The 19,481-nt window shown below is 41.5% G+C and overlaps 1 protein-coding gene across 1 annotated transcript; it reads right to left on the reverse strand.

Moving 5' to 3' along the window:
• Positions 1-4,452: 4,452 nt before the first annotated feature.
• SELE (selectin E) lies at positions 4,453-18,994 on the reverse strand. Its single transcript, XM_006017730.2, has 16 exons — positions 18,886-18,994; positions 13,731-13,925; positions 13,378-13,457; positions 12,235-12,621; positions 11,583-11,690; positions 11,257-11,448; positions 10,459-10,644; positions 10,165-10,350; positions 9,240-9,425; positions 8,946-9,131; positions 8,007-8,192; positions 7,713-7,898; positions 7,196-7,381; positions 6,096-6,237; positions 5,911-5,983; positions 4,453-5,588 (listed from the first exon to the last, which is right to left on the reverse strand). Exons 3-15 carry the CDS (start codon positions 13,412-13,414, stop codon positions 5,926-5,928), a joined length of 2,226 nt encoding a protein of 741 aa, XP_006017792.1. The 5' UTR covers positions 13,415-13,457; positions 13,731-13,925; positions 18,886-18,994; the 3' UTR covers positions 4,453-5,588; positions 5,911-5,925.
• Positions 18,995-19,481: the final 487 nt, after the last annotated feature.

A 19,481-nucleotide genomic window follows, 5' to 3' on the forward strand; every position in this document is an offset into this window, starting at 1 on the left:
TTTTTCAGAACACAAAGCTGTTCCTGAAGTAGAAAATGCATAGTAAGAGTTCAAGGGATCTCTGCTGGACATGGCTTCCAGCCCTACCTCTGTCCCTAGGGGTTTAGCCAGGTGCCCCTGAAACAAGGGGTGCTTATCAGTTGGAGTACTGTGTCCAGTTCTGGGCGCTGCACTTCAGGAGGGATGTGGATAGCCTCGAGAGGGTCCAGAGGAGGGCCACTCGCATGATCAGGAGCCAGCAGGGCAGGCCCTACAAGGAGAAGCTACGAGACCTGAACCTATTCAGCCTCCACAAGAGAAGGCTGAGAGGGGATCTGGTGGCCATCTATAAACTGGCCAGGGGAGACCAGCAGGCAATGGGAGAGTCCCTGTTCCCCGAGCACTACTGGGAGTAACAAGGAATAATGGCCATAAGTTGATGAAGAGTAGATTCAGGCTAGACATCACGAGGCACTACTTCAATGTCAGGGTGGCTAGGATCTGGAACCAACTTCCAAGGGAAGTGGTGCTCGCTCCTATCTTGGGGGTCTTCAAAAGGAGGCTAGATAGACACCTTGCTGGGGTCATTTGACCCCAGTACTCTTTCCTGTTCATGGCAGGGGGTCGGACATGATGATGTGCTCAGGGCCCTTCTGACCCTACCAACTATGAAACTACGAAACTATGATACGAAACCCAACGCCTTTATGTCCTCTGTTTTTCTCTTGAAGAGAAAAACAGAGGACATAAAGGTGTCAGGTTTTGTATTAATAGAGGACAGAGTAGCAGAAAACCAGAATGTCCTCTGTGATGACCACCCTACCTCCTACAGTGGCTGTTGCAGGTTGAAAATGCCTGTGGGAAAGACCACCACTTTAATATCACTATTGTGCGATGAGAAGTGTAATTTGCTCCTGAATTATCCAAACCCTGTAAAAATTTCCTCCGAGGAGGTTTATACAACATGGTGGTAAATACACCTGAGCTTGACTCCACTGCTACTTCGAATGTTACTGGCTCTAACAGAGCTGCACCTGTGCTTCATTACAGGTGCTACATTTGCCAGTTTAGAGGCAGCCAGGACAAAAGGATATGTGGAGTAAGGTAGGGAAAATTTTCAAAGTGCCTTTTCTGGTTACAACTGTCTGTTAAGTCCTAAGGAACAAAGACAGAAACATAAGGCCCAGTGCTGTTCTCACAGATATCAGGAGCAAATCTCCCCTAAACAGGGTCAGTGCCATGGAAATGCTCCTCCTCAGAAGTAGGTCATAAGAGTGATGAAGATAAAGGGCAAATACAAGGGCAATCTGGAGAACCCATGTGGTGGTTTAGCCCTTAGAACAGCTTCAGAAGGGATTCAGAGCAGGGCATTTCAAGCTAATCTGCATGTCCCCTCAAGGGACCTGAAGAATTAACACTCTACATCTGCTCCTAAAGTAGGACCCCACGTTGTCAAGAGGGGGATGCATTAATAGGCATTCTCAACTCATTAATTGGTTTGTAATAAGTATTCTTGAGTATACTATGAAGGCAGCATTTTCCAACAAACTGCCTACTTGGACATGCTTCCAAGAGATTTCCCCAAGGTTTTGCCTACCCTAGGAATTTGCTCCAGTTCCAAACATGGATAACTAGCCCCCAAAATAAAATCACAGCCTTCCTTGTGTATTTCTGGGATTTGCAAAGGTCCAGCAACCATGAGGCTGGGCACTGGGCAGGTTCCCAGTGTAGAGTAGGCCTTGTCACCTTTCAGCATCTGAGGCCTGATCCACTCTGAGAGGTTAGGGCCTTGTTACACGTTACACTGAGCTGCAAAAATAAGTTGACTGGTCAGTGGCGATGCATAGAGGGTGCATGGGGGTGCACGTGCACCCCCTGAGAGCGCCGGTGCACCCCCTGACCTGCTGTGCTTGCCACGTAGGCGGCAGGCAGGGGGGTCAGGCAAGAACAACGGTGCCCCCACTGCAAGCACCAGCTGGGGAGTGGAGGGTTATGGTGCTTCCAGAAGCAGCTGCAGCCACTTCCAGAAGTGGCCACAGCGATCGGCCATCTCAGCGAGATCAGTCGAGGGGGACCCACCCTTCACTGACTTGTCAGGGAGGGCACATGCCCCCCCCCCCCCCCCCCTTAAGGCTGTTAGTACTAGCTTGAGTTTGGAGCAGTCACATGTTCAGGCCAGGAGCAGCCTGGAGGACTGAAAGGTAAGGCTCTCCCCTCTCCCATTCTGTCCCGCACCTCTGTTCCCCACACTGCTACCTGGGAGGATAAGAGCAGCAGTGGAGGCAGCAGCCAGGCAGACAGGTTGACTGCTCCCTGCCTGCTCCCTGGGGCCAACAACACAGGCAGCCACAAGTAAGTGGGACAGGGGGGCAGTGAGCAGGGATCTGGAGTGCTGGGGAGGCTGGGGGTGGGGGCAGTGGGCCTGATTCAGGTCAACCAGAGGAGGGGAGGGTTCTATAAAGTGGCTGTACCTTAGTGGAATATGAGCTAGGTAACACAGATCAGAGGTAATCCTGCTCTGGAATGACGTAACTTTATGCTGCATAATGAGTGCTTAAAAACTAGTTTCAGGTGTTAATATGCAGACAATCCAGATATTAAGAACTCCAGGAGCCCCCCGAAATTACGATGGAATAAAATCCTTAGATCCCCTTTAGTAGATGTAAAAAGGGTCTGGCATCCACACAAATTTGATACAATTTCCCTCTCCTTTCTCAGACTCAAGCTCCACGTCCACCTGCCCATAGAAATCCTAGGAGTGCTTGATTGGGCTACACAGCAACCTGGAGCCATGACTACCCTAATTCTATTGGCTGCATCACTGTTGTTATGGAAGTAGCAGTATGGGTCATCATATTTCCCTGCTTCCTAGTTTCAGTTTGAGGACCTAATGGTCTCTCCGTTGGCACAATGGACATAATAACACTTCTCTACCCCACAGAGGCATTGCAAAAAAAACCCATATTAACTTTCAAGACTTCTGTACTCCGATAGTATGGGCCATGTAAGCACCAAAGGCAGATAGATTAAATTGAAGACACTTTCCTGCTATCCAGTCCAAGTTTTCCCATTCTTAATTTCATCCGATTATCCCCGCCATTCTGTGATCTCACTCCTATGAACCACAATAAGTGACCCCTCTCACATAGCATCCTGTTTTCAATACACATAAAATATCCATGGTATGTTATTGCATCCCTTCTTTACCACCTCATTGCCAAGCTCTGCAGTCCTTGTAACCATTCCACCAAAAAGAGCTCCTGCAGCCCCTTAATTAGCCTTGTTCCATTCTTTGTACACCCCTCCATAACTTTCTGGTGATGTGGTGTCCAAAAACAAAAGGCATTATTCCAGGTGCAATCACCAATAAAGAGAAATGCAGCCATACTAGGAGCCAGAGAGGGAAACCATATTTTCTTGGAATGCAACTCAGATAAGTCAGATAAACTAATCACAGTTAGTCCACATGCCACTCTATGGGTGCACCCCCACAAGTGGGAACTTGTGTTTCCCTGGGGACAAACTGCCCCGGGTCCTGAGGGCCTCCCGGGCTACAGCCACAGTGATCTGGCAGCACAGAGCCTGGCTGGCAGCCAGAGCATGGCTCCAGAGCCAGAGCAACAGTTTCCAGGGACACACACTGCCACCATGTGCACCACCTCACTTTAAGGCATGGGGTTTGACACTGGGATCTCCCTGTGTCAACCCTCAGCCCTCATGCTGCAAATTAGCAGCACAGGGCACACCTGTATGTGCAGCATGTATGGTATGTGGCACCATGGACAGGTGTGCAGCACCACATACTTCACATCTATGCTTGTCTGGATATGCCCCTATATTGCCAATTGATGAGCAACTTGTCCATAATAATGGGGCTAGACTCCAAAATACAGTGTGATGTTTCCTTATTATTAAGAAAAAGTACCCTTCTCCTAACCTGGTTGCATAGATTACTGGAACAGTGAGTCACACTTACTAGTCTGTAACCTCTATATTTTCCCAACACAGGTCCAAAGTCTCAAAAGTCTGGATTTAGAGAGAGCAGTGAGAGGCAATGCCATTTGATTGATTCTTTTCTTGGTCACAGTCTCCAGCACTTATCTTTCCTGAATGCTTTTCTCCCTTCCTATATTTCTGCCACCGGCATCTGTTTTAAGTAATGTGCTCCTGAACCTCCATCTGTTTAAAGTAATGTGCTCCTCAATTTTAATTTCAGGACCTTGCGTTTGGACTGTTTATATGCCATGGTACTCAAGCAGCCATCAAGTGATAGGCATAGTGTGCCATCTTCTGGCCACTCTCCTCTCAGCTATGTTACAAAGAATAATAAAGGAAAGCAGATGGGTGGAAGCAAGCCAGTGTCCTACATTCCCAAACCCTACCACCTTCGCCACTCTTTTTTCATTGTATCTTTTACCAAAGAAATAGTCACACCTGAGACAAAGCAGATTAATTACACATATTCATCATAAACCTTTTTATTATACACAATGAGATAGCGCACAGCACATATCAGATTGAAACAAAAATCAGCCATGGATGTGGAACCATAAATAAATTAAATATATAACTTATTTAAAAACAGACTGATAATTTAAAACCCCTTCTAAAAGCCAAACAGATTGCACTTGTTAAATACAAAAATCATCTGATGCTTCCAGTTTATTTTTAAATAGTGCACAGATATCCTAAAAAGTGTACCTTGGAGTTTAAAAGATGGAGAGGCACATCCTCAGCTGGTATAAATGGCATTGGGGTTATTTAGACCAGCTGAGCTTTTGCCTTCAAAGTCACCCAAAACAACTTTTTACGCATGAAGAAATATTCCACAGTGGTTCTGTGATTTTTCAAAGAGCAGAGTTATACAAACAGAAGAAAGTGCACAAGAAATCAAGTATATATTTACATATATTACAATACCTAATCCCATAGGGATGAATTATTTCAGATCTATTTTGCTGAATCCAGAAATCATAGTATCTACTGTAATTAATAGCTTCATTTGTATTCTGATAGACAATTGTTTAAAGTTAGAATATAAAAAACTTTCTAGGATGTGCAGCAGAAATCCAAGGCTTTGGCCATATTGTTATAGGCACATTTATCTACTGCAACACATTTACAGTAAATTGACTTCCACAATGGTCAGTGAACCAGATCAATGATTCACTGACAAAGCAATTCAATAAATATTTCCCATCCCAATTAGTTTGTTTTAAGGAATGCAATTTAGTTGTCTCTGTGGGAGAGACAGCTGGGTATAATACACATTGTTCCCTCCACCCATGTATTTTGACATAGACTTTAGAAGTGTTCAGCATCTCCCCTGAGGCACCAGCATATTTGATATCTATCCTGAGACTGCATAGACAGCTCTTAGTTCCTGTAGCTGTACACTGACTAAGGTCTGCATGGTCTCTTCGTAAAAGGCCTGTGTTTTATCCATCGCTTGTTATCCAAAAGTATCAGATAACTGAGTACATTTAGTTGCAAATACAAGACAAATCATCCTGTCAACAAGATGCAGCAACCTCTGGCCCAGTTCCTGATTATGATGCAGTTCTGCTCCCTGAGGTGTTTTAAGGCACAAGTAGAGGTGACTTCAGTTCCTGAAGAAATAAAAGAATCATGCCTTTTAAAATAGGAAGATTTAGGCACAGGTTTCTACTTTTCCATATTACAGACATAGAAACTACTACAAGTATCTTTAGGTCATGTGAACATCCACCCCTGAATCAATTACTTTATCCATTTCTAGTTATTTTTATGTTCCCTACCACCACCACATATATGCTAGGAGTCCTAAGGTAGTAAGGGGCTAGTCCTGTTTCTGCAATTACACAAAAATTAAAGGCCTTGATAAAGCTCCTGGATTCTGTTTGTTTTAAAAAGGGAATTACACTATGAGAATAGATGTCCCACATATCTTACCTGGGTCACTTTAACTTAGATGAGGTGAGCAGCACTTTGAAAGGTACCTTCTGAGCTGAGGCTCTGGCAGCTACTGTAATATAAAATAGAAAGGATTTTATAGGAAACTTTTCTACACAGCAATATGATTAGCAAAGAGTGAATGAATGCAATGGGTCTCATGTGTTTTTTGAGATATAACTTACCTGGAAGGAGTAAACTTCTTTGCTTTCCTGCGAAGCCGCTTTACAAGCCAAATAAGGAGGGATGCTGTAGACAGGAACGAAGCACTTGCTGCTGCTATTCCAACTGTGACATAACTAACCAATTCCTCAGGAACTCGGGGAGCTAGGATGTAAAAAGGAGATTTTATGAAATCAAGAGGAATGCAGGTTCTCTGCAATATTTGCTATTCATCCCATTTCCATTCATTCCAGAGCTGCTTTGGGATTTCTCCTGTTAAGTGTAGGCCTATGCTGTACCCAAAAGCAGAAAGCTGAAAACTAACAATTGTCCTATTTGAGATCGGATTAAAGATGGTGCCATTTGGAAGGATCACTCCAGCTTCTACCCTGGTATGACAAATGATACCATTGTTCTTTGCTGTCACTTTGTTATGGGCCTTTTACACCAGATTCTGACACCTTGACTGCCATTCAGGAAGTGGTTTCTTATTCTGTAAGTAATCCTACTGAAATTCATAAGCTTTACGATTTAGGTAAGGGTTAATGGGAGGAAAAGTATCAGTTTCTGAAACTTAGGGATAATAGATAGGATTTGGACAAGTGCTCAGCATTGGCCCACTTTTGCTTTCAGAGATCAACATTAAGCCAATGCTGAACCTTTTTTAAATTAAAGGAAAATGTGAGTTTGGAAGTAGAGTTAGTTCATAATATTCTATTTGAACATTTTTTTTTATATAGGGAAGATTAGGTTTTTGACTAAACAATGCTCTTTCAAAACATTCTCTGGTTTCTTTGACATTTTTCATTTATTTAAACAGAAAACCAAAAACCCAAAGTCAGATACTTTTCAGTGAAAGCCAAAAAAAAAAAAAAAATCAGGTTTTGAGTTTTAATGTTTTAAAAATAAAATTCCAGTTATTTCCACCAAAGGTTTGATGAAAATTATTTATTGTTATCTTGTTAATGTCTAAATTTTCAGTGGAACAGGTGTTTTTTTCCTGACCAGCACACTGGATATGATAAAAGACGGACTTGTTCCATTCCAGTGTTCCTCGTGTTCTAATCTAGTTACAAAACTAAGGCATCTTCAAGTTTGCTAAACAAGCAAGAATACAACATACCTTCACATGTTGGCAGACTTGAAGTCCAGTTTCCTGAACCATCACATTCAAGAATATTAGAACCATTTAGCAACCATCCCTCAGTACAGCTGAATTCACAGACTGTTCCATATGCAAAGTCACCAATAGGATGTGAACAATTCATGGAGACCTTCTCAGGCAGAATCAAGGTTTCACACTGTGCAACTGAAATACAAAAAACACATTTGAATAATTAATACAGTTTCTAACAGAAGTCCTGATATTTCAAGGATCTTCCTCTCTAAAATCTAACAGAGCTCAGGTATTTCAGAAAGAACTGATGAGCCTGTATTAGTCCTGCATTTAGCTAACTCAATTTCTGCATGTTTTGGAGTTAAAGATCTTTATAGGAATTGTTTGAGACCAAATTCACAAGTGCTGCAAACTGCTTACAGACACCAATTTATACTAGCATCATACAAAGGGTTCAAGGTATAATGTTTCTTGCAGATATGCATGTGTGCATTATTTAATTATTTCTAAATGATAGTCCTACCTTCACACTTCGGGAAAGTCTGTGACCACTGTCCCTGTGCTGTGCATTGAATTTTGGACGATCCACTTAGTGCATATCCCTCCTCACATTGGAATTCACAGGTTGAGTTGTAAGGGAGTTCTGGATTAGGGTGACTGCAAATCACAATGCCTTTATCAGGCATATTTACTGCTTCACACTTCACAGCTGAAACATACAAAGATCACACCAGCAATTAGTTTTAATGCTATGCAAACATGTATGTAAATAATGAGTGACATGTGTATTCTGAAGAGCAGTGGTGAAGAATGGTACCTTTGCATTCTGGCTGCTGTCCATCCCACTCTCCAGAAGCGCGACACTGCAGCTTGTCTGAGCCACTCAACACAAACCCTTCCTCGCAGGCAAACTCACAGGTGGAATTCCACAATAAGCTTTCAGATGGGTGAGTGCAAGTCAGGGAACCATGAGTAGGAGCCTTCAATGCACCACACTTCACAGCTGAAAAATCACACAGAATATCACTGAAGTCAGTATGGAGCCAACAAAGAAAATTCCATTTTTTACTATGTTGCAGTAAAATGTACGTGGACTACAAATTGATCTTGGAGAGTTCCTCTATCACTTTGCATGTTCAGAAAATAACTGAGGGTAGTGGGGTCTGAATGTCTCAGGGGACAAGAAGTGGGGTTTTAAGGGGCTTTGGCATTTACACTGGGCAGCCAATATAGCACAATATATATATAAAATTTACAAAGATCTTTGAGAAATTATCTAAATTATGCCCCATTGCTGGTGCTGAGAAATGTCTAGAAGATCTTACTCTACAGCTACCTGCATTTCACTACTGAGAGAGATGATCTCTCCGTGAGCTCTCTCTGAAGCATGCTACAATTTGAGTATTCCAGAAACAGGTTGTTACATGAATTCAAAAGGCTGGTATAACTCTTGTAACTAGCTGTATGGACTTACAGAGCTTTTTCACTTGACTACCCAGGAGTAACTTCTTAAACTCAAATGGACAGCCGTACAGGTATAGCATCATGCTTCTTGTGGCAATAGATTTCATAAGCATTGTTTCCACTCTCTGGGCCTTACATCCCCAGTCAATTAAATGGGGACAATAATATTAACCTGGTTTGCAAAGCATTTCTGACCTATGTATGAAAAGTGCTTTCCAAGTTGTAAGCATTATTACTATTATTATTATTGCTACTTTTACTACTTCATTATTTCTAAATAATAAAGGCCTACCTTCACACTTTGGGAATGGTTGTGACCACTGCCCCTCTGCTGTGCACTGAATTTTGGATGTTCCACTTAGTGTATAGCCCTCCTCACAGTGGAACTCACAGGTCGAGCTGTACATGAGTTCTGGATCAAGTTGAGTGCAACTGACAAAGCCTTTTTCAGGCACTTTTACTGCTTCACACTCCACAGCTGAAATGCAAAGAGACCACATCAGCAGTTAGTTTTAATGCTATGCGAAAATGCATGTAAATAATGAGCAACCTGAATATTCTGAAGAGCAGTGGTGAAGAATGGTACCTTTGCATTCTGGCTGCTGTCCATCCCACTCTCCAGAAGCGCAACACTGCCGCTTGTCTGAGCCGCTCAACACAAACCCTTCCTCACAGACAAACTCACAGGTGGAATTCCACACTAAGCTTTCAGACGGCTGAGTACAGTTCAGGGAACCATGAGTAGGAGCCTTCAATGCACCACACTTCACAGCTGAAAAATCACATGGAATATCATTGAGATCACCGTGGAGCCAACTAAAATAAATGCTTTTTTCTATGTTGCAATAAAATGTACATGGACTCTAAATGAATCCTGAAGAGTTACTCTATTACTTTGTACATTCAGAAAATAACTAAGGGTGGTGGGGTCTGAATGTCTCGGGACAAGAAAGGGGATTTTAAGGGACTTCGGCTTTTACACTGGGCAGCCAATATACCATAATGTATGTATAAGATCTACAATGATCTTTGAGAAATTATCTAAATTTTGCCCCATTGCTGGTGCTGAGAAATATCTAGGAAATCTTACCCTGCAGCTATCTGCATTTCACTTCTTAGAGAGATTCTCTCTCAGTGATCTCTCTCTGAAGCATACTATGATTTGGGTATTCCAGAAGCAAGTTGTTACATGAATTCAAAAGGCTGGTATAATGCTTGTAACTAGCTGAATGGACTTAAGTGAAACAACTCTGTAACCACAACTTTTTAAACTCAAATGGACAGCATTTGAGGTATAACATCATGTTTCTTGTGGAAATAGATTTCACGGGCATTGTTTCCACTCCCTGGGCTTTACTTCCCCAATAAATAAAATAGGAACAAGAATATTAACCTGGTTTGCAAAGCATTTGTGACCTATTTATGAAAAGCATTTCTAAATTGTAAGAATTATTGCTATTATTGTTATTGCTGCTTGTCCTACTTGATTATTCTAAATAATAAAGGCCTACCTTCACACTTTGGAAATGGCGCTGACCATTGTCCTGGTGCTGTGCACTGAATTTTGGGTGAGCCACTTAGTGCATAGCCTTCCTCACAGTGGAACTTACAGGTTGAGTTGTAAGGGAGTTCTGGATTAGGATGGCTGCAAATCACAATGCCTTTATCAGGGATGTTTACTGCTTCACATGTCACAGCTGAAACACAGAGAGAGCACATCAGCAGTTAGTTTTAATGCTCTGTAAACACGTATGTAAATAATGAGTGACGTGTATATTCTGAAGAGCAGTGGTGAAGAGTGGTACCTTTGCATTCTGGCTGCTGTCCATCCCACTCTCCAGAAGAGCGACACTGCCGCTTGTCTGAGCCCCTCAACACAAACCCTTCTTCACAGGCAAACTTGCAGGTGGAATTCCACACCAAGCTTTCGGACGGTTGAGTACAGTTGAGGGAACCATGACTAGGAGCCTTCAATGCACCACATTTCACAGCTGAAAAATCACATGGAATATCATTGAGGTCAGTTTGGAGCTAATTAAGAGAGGTGAGCTTTAGAAAATAACTCTATTGCCTTGCGGATTAAGAAAATGTTAAGAGATCACATATTATGAGCATCTCACGGCCTCAAAAATGAGAGACCATTTTTTTAATTATATTATATCTAGGTTGCTAGTTCAACTTTTATCCAAGTTGGTTGTCAAAAGTTTTTTCCTGTTGATAACTGTTTGTTGACATATATTCAATGAGCTAATGTCCCTCATGCTATTTCCTAGTCTATAAATGCTTACATCACAAAAATACTGATACAACTGGCAGTGAATGGCCTTTATGTTGGCAGAAAATCAGGAGTAGGATGGGCTGCTAAGGCTCAATCACTTTGACATCAGTAAGGGTTGGAGAAAATATTCTCTTAAATAAATCTAGGTCAGGGCTGAGGCACTGATTGCATTTGTTGTACCTCTCTGGGGGCAAAAAAGGGCCTACCAGCTACAAATATGTCAACTATTCTAAATTCACCTTAAAATATAAAGCACTGAAGTCAATGGAGCTATGTCAGTATAAGCTAGCTAAGAATCTGGACCAGAGTTTCTTTAGAAGTTTACCTCTACATGTTGGCATGGGTGCAGACCATTTTCCAGAAGAGGTACACGATACTCCTTTCAATTCAGTTGATTCATAACCTTCTTCACACTGAACCTGGCAGTATGATTCATAGCTAAAGCTCACACCCTCCACTGCATGGATGCAACTCAAAGTCCCATGTTCAGGGGCTTTTAATGGGGCACAAGTCACAGCTACAATAGAAGAAAAGCAAGTGTATGATCAGCATCACTTTCTCAGTAGTAAGAGGAATAATCTAATTAGACTAAATGAACACTGACTGACACATTCGTCTTCCTATTTGAAAAGCAGTGAAAATTAACCTTACCATGCTCACACTCTGGCCCAAAAAATGCAGGAGAACAGCTGCAGTTATGACTGTTAATGGTCTCAGTGCATTCACCATTGCCACTGCAGGAAGAGGGCTTGCAGGAAGCTGGAAGGAAATTCAACATATTATAAAATGATCTACCACATTTTCTAGTTAATATTTTCAGTGCTTCCTAATCCAGGAAAGAATACACCATGGTCAAGTTTGCATAGCAAGAGGGGGAGGGTTCTGCCATTTGAAATTGCTTTCTTACTGAGCAATTGCATTTCCAAAATCAAAATATCCTGCCAAACCTAGCTACTGACAAAAGTATTCCAGTGGCTGGAAATAGCCATGTCATAGACAGCTTAGTGACTTAATTCACAAAAAACCTTCTATGAGACTGTGAAGCACTCAGTATGGATGTGTGGCACAGAAGCCCTAACACACCTTAATTCTGCAAACATTTAGCTCATGTTTAACTTTAAGTATGTGGGGGGTTCCACTGAACTCAATAGACTATTTACATACCTAAGTTAGGCATATGCATATGGTTGTAGAATCAGGACCTAATGTAGTCACAGTGTTTAATGTTGATGTATATAAGCTAGCTACTAAACCTTCACTTGTATTTTCACATATGTTCATAGGGACTGATTGCATATTGTACCTGCATAGCACAAGGCAACTTTCTTCTTCATACAACTTTCATCATTCCACTTGCCAAAGTCTTCTTTTCTTTTGATGTAGATTTCAACACAGTCCTCGTCATTTTTTTTGTTGTTTGGTTCACCCGCAGCCCAGTTTGTAGCCTCATCTGTCAGTTGTTTATTTGTTCCTACCCAGGTCCATACACCATTATTTTTTCTGATTCCAATCCAATAATAACTTGGACTGAAGGGTAACATTTCATTCAGGTAGTGAATTTCCTCCTTATTTTGAATGGCGACCAGGTTTGTATAGTGTTCTTTACACCAATTCTCAGCTTCACTGTAAGTCTTGTTTTCATCTGAATAATGATATGTCCAACAATCGCCTTCCTCCAGCATCATAAATCCTAGAAAGAAAAGATGCCAAGAAGTTGGTACTCTTCAATTTGAGCTTTCTAACTGGTGATCAGTGTCCACTTTTGTATCTTTTTACATCGTTGCATTTTATCAAAAGCATTAAAATTCCCCTTTTCAAAAGAACTAATCAGCAAAAAGTTAGCACCTAGGGTTGCAGCACATAGTATTGAGAGATTTAAAACAAAAATTACATGAGACAGAGTGAAAGGAATAGGAACAGCAGAGAAATCTTGGTAAAAAAACTTAAGGTGTCATTGTCAAAATGTCATTCCAAAACCAAGTAAAAATAATAATTTTGTACAGTGGGATCCCAAATTCATGCCCGCTTGGGCAGATTTTAATGCAAATAGAGAACAATATTTTTTCTAAAAAGAGAATATATCTACATCTAAATGGATTTTGCAGTCATGTACCAGTATATATTTAAGCTTTAGACAATGGTAGCAATTATTTTATACAAAGTTACATTACAGGCTTCCAAATAAATATACCAATATCTAAAATAGGGTTGGCAAGAATATGTCCAATCAGTGTTCACAGAGGATGGGTACCATACCTACCCATTCATAGCTACTTATTGCTTTGGTGGGGGAAAGGGAAACTTGCCATTATGCCTCATGTATTCGGCATGAATATGTCCTAATGCTAATTAACCCAGGTACTGAATCCCATTCTTCAGAGTTCAGAAGAAGCATCAGTGCCATTCCAGTCTAAAAGGTTTCCGACTTAGAGACACACTTGCTTACCATAGATGAGAACAGACAAGAACCCCAGGCAATTCATATTTCTGAGAATCTTTTCCTCACTTGGCTTAATGAAGAGATGTCTGCAAAAAACAAACAAGCAAAATTATAACACTGCCTTCCTACAACACAATAATGCCATAGAATATTATTGTCTGCAGAATCTTTTCTACACATTATTTTACAAATCTTTCTGTGGAATTAACAAGACTTTCCACTGGCACACCGTATTGTTTAAAGCAGATCTTAGTGTTGAGGCACACTGGATACTTAAGTAACCTGTGCAATACATCTGTATAAAGCCACTTTTGTGAAATGAAATAAAATAGAAATATTTTAAAGCCCATTATACTTACCAAGTGTAGCTGTGATTCCCTAGTGCTATGTGGCAGCTTGCTAAAGATGCTTCTTGGAGATGGTTTTCCCTCACTAAGTCACACTAGCTGTTCTTGCGATAAGACTCAGCGGGCTGAGTCAGTTCAGTGTGTTCCTTCTGCCTTCAGCTCTCCTTTTATTTCTGTCAACCAGAAATGACGCGTCTAAGAGGATGTCTCTAAAAGGAAAGTGAGGAAATTCCCAGAAAAAGGAAACTTCCCAGGAATACCCCTGATTCAGAAACTCGTAAATACATGCCCATCTGCCTTCTCAACTCAGATACACACCCAGGCTGTTGAACATTTGTCAAACTCTTAACTCAGTTAATGGAGACAAGAACATAATTCCAGGATATCAACAGAAAATAAACAGTGGGGCTCAATGTAGTCTTAAAAATGTGAATGAATAGATGCCAGACTTTCTTGAGCTGTATTTGTTTTGCTTGTTTGCCATAGCCATCATCTTTATAGTAGTCCGTTGTGCCTTATCTTCCAGAAATGTAATAGGAAGTATGACATTTACTGACCTCCTTAGATACCATGCTGATGGGCATAGCATAAGAATCATAATAGAGGATTATCCTACTAAAAAACAAAATCTTCTTTTTTTTAAGGTCTAGAGACTTTTAAAATGAATGGCAGGGATATTTGTGCCAGTTAAGGGAGTTAGATGTAGAACCCATTAATTTAAAATGCAAATTGTGTCAAAATCCCCTTGGAAGTTGAGAGAATCTTAAAATCCTCCTCCTCGTCATTAAAAAAAATATATTCATTATTTCACCATTATTATCTCACTCTTCTGGGAGCCACAGTTGTACATTTTTTGAACAACATATTTCCCATTGGAAAATATAATTCCTCAAAACTAAGGCTATTCATGGAATACCTATCAGTTATTTTGACAAAAAGGGTTTTTATCAGATGAACCACAACACTTATTCTTTGAGCAGAGAATTAATTCGCTAAGAATTTGTGTGTAAAGCCATTAATTCACTTTTGAACAATACTCATTTTAACATACGCTCTCTGAAAAACAACGAGAGTTTGGTGTTTCACTCCCCGAGGCATCTTATAAAATTCCAGCTTCAGACACAATGATGATAGATGTTTCAGCAATGCCAATATATCAGACAGATTAGGTAGATAGATATATTGGCTTATGCTAAAGCAGAAAGAGTAAAATGTTGAAGTAATAGCTATGATTTGGTTATTAGACCCAAATCACCATCTTTAAATCTGACAGAGAAAATAAAGATTCAATGAAAATACACCCTGGGAAGGCTCCACTTATCAAATTAATTCAATAATCAAGCAAAACCAGTGGGGTGATCAACTGTATTGTTTGGACTCATTTTGAATTTGTTGACAAAATGTCTTCACAACCCATGCACACCTAGAAGAAGGCTGTGGTTGTAGATAAGGCATTAGATTCAGAGTCAAGGCATCTGTGTTTAATTCCTAGCTCTGTTATAGGCTCCCTCTGTGATTTTGGGCAAGTCACTTAAGCCATCCAGGAAAATCATTACCAGTGAGTGAGCACTGAACCAAGTTCTCTATTCCTTATGCTCTACTTTCCCATCTTTTAAAATGGGAACATTACCACTATCTCTCTTTCAACCTTTATCTGTCTGGTTTATTCAGCTTTAAACTCTGTGGGACAGGGATCATTTCTCACAATGTGCGTGAGAGCCTTATGTAATGGCAAAGGGAAGGAACCCCAACTCAGTGATGGATCCTTTCTCACAATGTGCGTGAGAGCCTTATGTAATGGCAAAGGAAGGAACCCCAACTCAGTGATGGATCATTACTCACAATGTGCATGAAAGCCTTATGTAATGGCAAAGGGAAGGAACCCCAACTCAGTGATGGGTTGCTATAATGCAAATGAATAATTATTATTTGGTGGAACTGCGCTCTTTTTTCTTTTAAAACACTTATTCCTTATTATTGGGTATACTTACCATAACTGTAGAGCTTACACATTTTTTGAAGTCAGTGAAGAAATTTAAAAATGCACTTCTTCATGATAGTTGTCTTTTTAAAAAACTTTTAATGAGCTTCTGTCCTGGTAAGTCCTTTTTCTCAAACATCTTGCTTGTGTTGGAAGCTGTGAAAATTGGCTTGTGGGTATATTACTGGAATATGCAAATGCCAGTGCATTTACAAGAAGTGAGGAAAAAGAGCTGTTAGCATACAATAGTCTTCCTGAACAGCAGCAGATGCAGACTACTTGTCTGCACTATAAGGAAAAAAATATATTCCTGTGGCCAGATATTCACATCACTGAGGCTGTTTGCTTTGGCTGAATAAACCAAAAGTTTGTTTTCCTTTTAGTAAGACCCAAGCAGGGCTATTTTTAGAAGCAATTTGTTGGGAAAGACCATCTCCTACCTTTTTATTTCTATCTTCGTTTAATTTAACAGAAAATAAAATTAACAACAAAAAGTTGTTAGTGATAAAGTATCTGGGGTAACATTTTTAAAAGTACTGAAGTGAATTAGAAGCTGAATTTTCAGACTGAGTTAGGTCCTTTAATGTCTAAATTGCTTTGGCTTACAATGAGATTTAGGTGTAAGTGACAAAGTTAAACTTGAAAATGGGACTTCAGATCTGAAATCATGTAGGAACTTTCATCTCAAATCCTGCTCTTTTATCTGAATCATAAATATGAATGCTAGAAAAGCCACCCAGTCTGCCTTGGGACTTCCCTCTACATTATTCTCCTTTGATTTATCTCAATTTCACATCATTCTTCTTTTTCTTTACCATTTTATTTGCAAATACAATAAACTATTTACTTTTACTGTAAAAAGTTAAACGTTATTTTTCATTCCACTGTATCAACTTTAGACTAACTGAAATAAAGTTTCTCACTTGTGCAAAACTGGAGAATCAGGAAACTAAACTGCAAGCTAAATATATTAAACCTGATTTTCAGAAGTGATGTTTTATGCATTTGATTTGCGTTCATTTTCAGCGGTAAAATCTTAGCTCTGTTGAAGTCAATGGTAAAACTTCCATTAGTTTTAATCAGGCCAAATTTCAATCTGGGTGTCTCAGCACAGTAGAAACAAATTGTCCTAGATAAATTAGATGGCAGTGCCTGACATATTTTGCAATAATCCATCTCTGTCATGCCACCAAGTTCTTATCTTGCTCCCATCAAAGCAGCTGAGAGCTTGACCCAAAACCCACTGAAGATAATGAAAGGTTTCTGACTGACTTCAGTAGCCTTCTGATCAGGCCTTAAATGTCTCCCAAGGTTACAAAGTTTGCACATCAATTCTGTCAGCCATCCTGCCAGTAAGGTTTGGACCACATACCTGTGTGCAATGTGTTAGTGTGGGAAGGCTGGGTTGAAAAGGTTAGTTTTCCACTTTGCTCTAAAGCAGCTAAGGTTCATAACCATGCTGTTTTCTTGGATTTCCAGATTTTTAGACCAAATGCCAAGACAGCTCTGGCTCCTGAACACACACATTTCCATTGTTCTGTGAGAGTGTATCATGATCATAAAGGATGAGGCATCCCTTCCAGGTAGCTGGACAACTCTTGTGGAAAGCTTTGAAGGTGAGCACAGAAACCTTAAAATGTGAGGATCCCATGAGGACAGCAAGGACAAAGGGTAGTATGTTCCTGGTATCCTTTACTGATGAATAAGACAGACTGGTGGGTTCCCAACCAACAACTTTTTCAGTCAGTAGCCTTATAGCTAGGTACAACAAATTACTGTAACCAGCTCTGGAAGTCATAAACATGTGGATCAGTCTGGCTGAGTCTAAGTCCAAGAGCAGAGGGCACAGTCTTCTTACCAGGTACACATGGGAAAGGGATTTTTTTGTTTCTCTGACCTACAAAAATAAACTGTGGCCTCAGTCCTTCTTTTACCTTCTCTTAACTTATCAATGTTCTCCAACCAGTTGCTGATCTCTCTTAGGACCTTGAAGAGAGGTAGTGCTATTCATTTTAGACAAGAAGGTACTATATAGATGAGTGTCATCTGCACATTGCTGGCATTTTAGTTCAACAATCTCCTTAAGAAAGTTATAAAGATATTGAGCAGAGGGGCAAAAAGAAAACTCAGTGGGACTCCAGAGGTTAGGGCACAGGTGGAAACACAAATCGAGTCCTCTGTAGTCCTCCAAAAGCCTATTATTGGGACTATGGATAGCCTGTACAAAGTAGAGTGGCCTTGAGGATGTTCTTAGTTCAGCTCAGGACAAGGCTGTCACCACCATAGACATGACTTAAAGAAAACTGACAGAAGTGGCATTTCTTGTGTGATCAGTCCCTTGAAAGTGCTCCATGGCTGTGCCCTAACAGAAGTGCATGGCTGCAGAGCACTTTAAATGTGCCTGAACACAAGACAAATTAACTCTCATTACATGAGGGTTTGGATGAAAGCACTCCAAAGCATTTGCAAACTTTTCTAAATTCCTGTGCCTGAGGCAACCCCCAGCCCCCAGCTCTATCCCCTCCCTTCTCCTCCTCCCATTCTGCAGACAGCATCATAGCTGCAGGGGGGGTGGGGGCGGTTAGGGGAGACAGGCTGCAGACAGGCAGTTCCTCAACTAGATCAGCTCCAAAGTGGAGCTCAATCCCTGCCACCCCTCCCCACCTCCACAAAAGACCCAACAGCAAATGTTGGTTTGGTTGGGTGGTGGCGGGTGGGTAGTTGATCTAACTCATGGTGCTTTCTGTGAAGCCCCATGAGTTAGACCTGGGAGTTACACTTCTGTCAGTGCCCTCTGTGAGCAGATTTAAGAATGGTCCATAATGAGAGAGATAAAGAATATACATAGTATCAAAGTTTCCAGATCTCAGAGCTAAGATCCTAGTCTCCACAGGAACCAGATGATAACATTTATATGGCTCTACTATAGGGACTTAAAGTGTTAGATTCCAGCATCTAGTTTTGTAGTTGAAAGGCAGGTTTATTAGCATAGCAAGGGACATACAAGGCAACACAAAAAGGTTCTATCAATGCATTAGAAGTAAGAACAAAAGAAAGTATATGTACATTACTTAACAGGGAAGGAAAGGTGTGGCGGCAAGGCGCCCCCACAGGCTCTTGAGGGAGAGAAAAGAGAACCCGCGGACCCCAGACCCCGAGAGCAAGCCCCCAGAGGGGCGTACGTACCTGCCGAAGAACAGCGGGAGCGGGAGCCGCGTTCGCAGCTGCAGCCGCGTGAACCGGCATTATGCCAGCTGTGGCATTCGCTGTTCCTGGCGCCGGGGAACAGCGGCGCAGGAGGCCGTATCGGCCGCTGTGGGAGGATTTAAAAATGCCGGTAGAGCGAGGAGAGAGAAAGTACGGGCAGGCAGCTCGTGCGGCAAACTCTGGCACAGAGAGGAGAGGACCCAGCCTGCGGGTCTCAAGCAGGCAGCTTAGGGAACAGCTTTAAGCCTTCTGTGGGAGGCAGAGCAGAAGGCAGACAGTGCACGCAGAGGCACTCTCTCAGGCTCCTGAAGTAGCTGACGCTCAGGAGGCAAGGGAGCTCCCGGCCGTTGGTAGGGGAGAGGAGACAGCGGAGGATCCAAGAGGGAGCTGGAATCAGGGGGATCATCTTGCAGCTCCTCATAATTCGGAGGAGTATTTTCTGTAAGAAAAAAAAGGAAAAAAGGAGAAATCTCTCCGAGGAGGAGGGAGAGCAACCGAGAACCGGAGAACCGGTCTGAGGCCATCATACAAGGCCTGGAAACATCTAGAACACATCACCCAGCGGCTAGCGCGTG

The sequence above is a fragment of the Alligator sinensis genome, unplaced genomic scaffold, assembly GCF_000455745.1.
Source record: "Alligator sinensis unplaced genomic scaffold, ASM45574v1 scaffold31_1, whole genome shotgun sequence".
Classification (NCBI taxonomy): domain Eukaryota; kingdom Metazoa; phylum Chordata; order Crocodylia; family Alligatoridae; genus Alligator; species Alligator sinensis.

Excerpts from the sequence above, each read along its gene's own strand:
- SELE (XM_006017730.2), bottom strand. The coding sequence starts at position 13,414 with ATGAATTGCCTGGGGTTCTTGTCTGTTCTCATCTATG. Across the intron at positions 11,449-11,582 it reads TGGGCCAGAGTGTGAGCATG|CTGTGACTTGTGCCCCATTA; the intron begins GTAAGGTTAATT and ends CTTCTATTGTAG. Across the intron at positions 10,351-10,458 it reads ACAGCAGCCAGAATGCAAAG|CTGTGACATGTGAAGCAGTA; the intron begins GTACCACTCTTC and ends TCTGTGTTTCAG.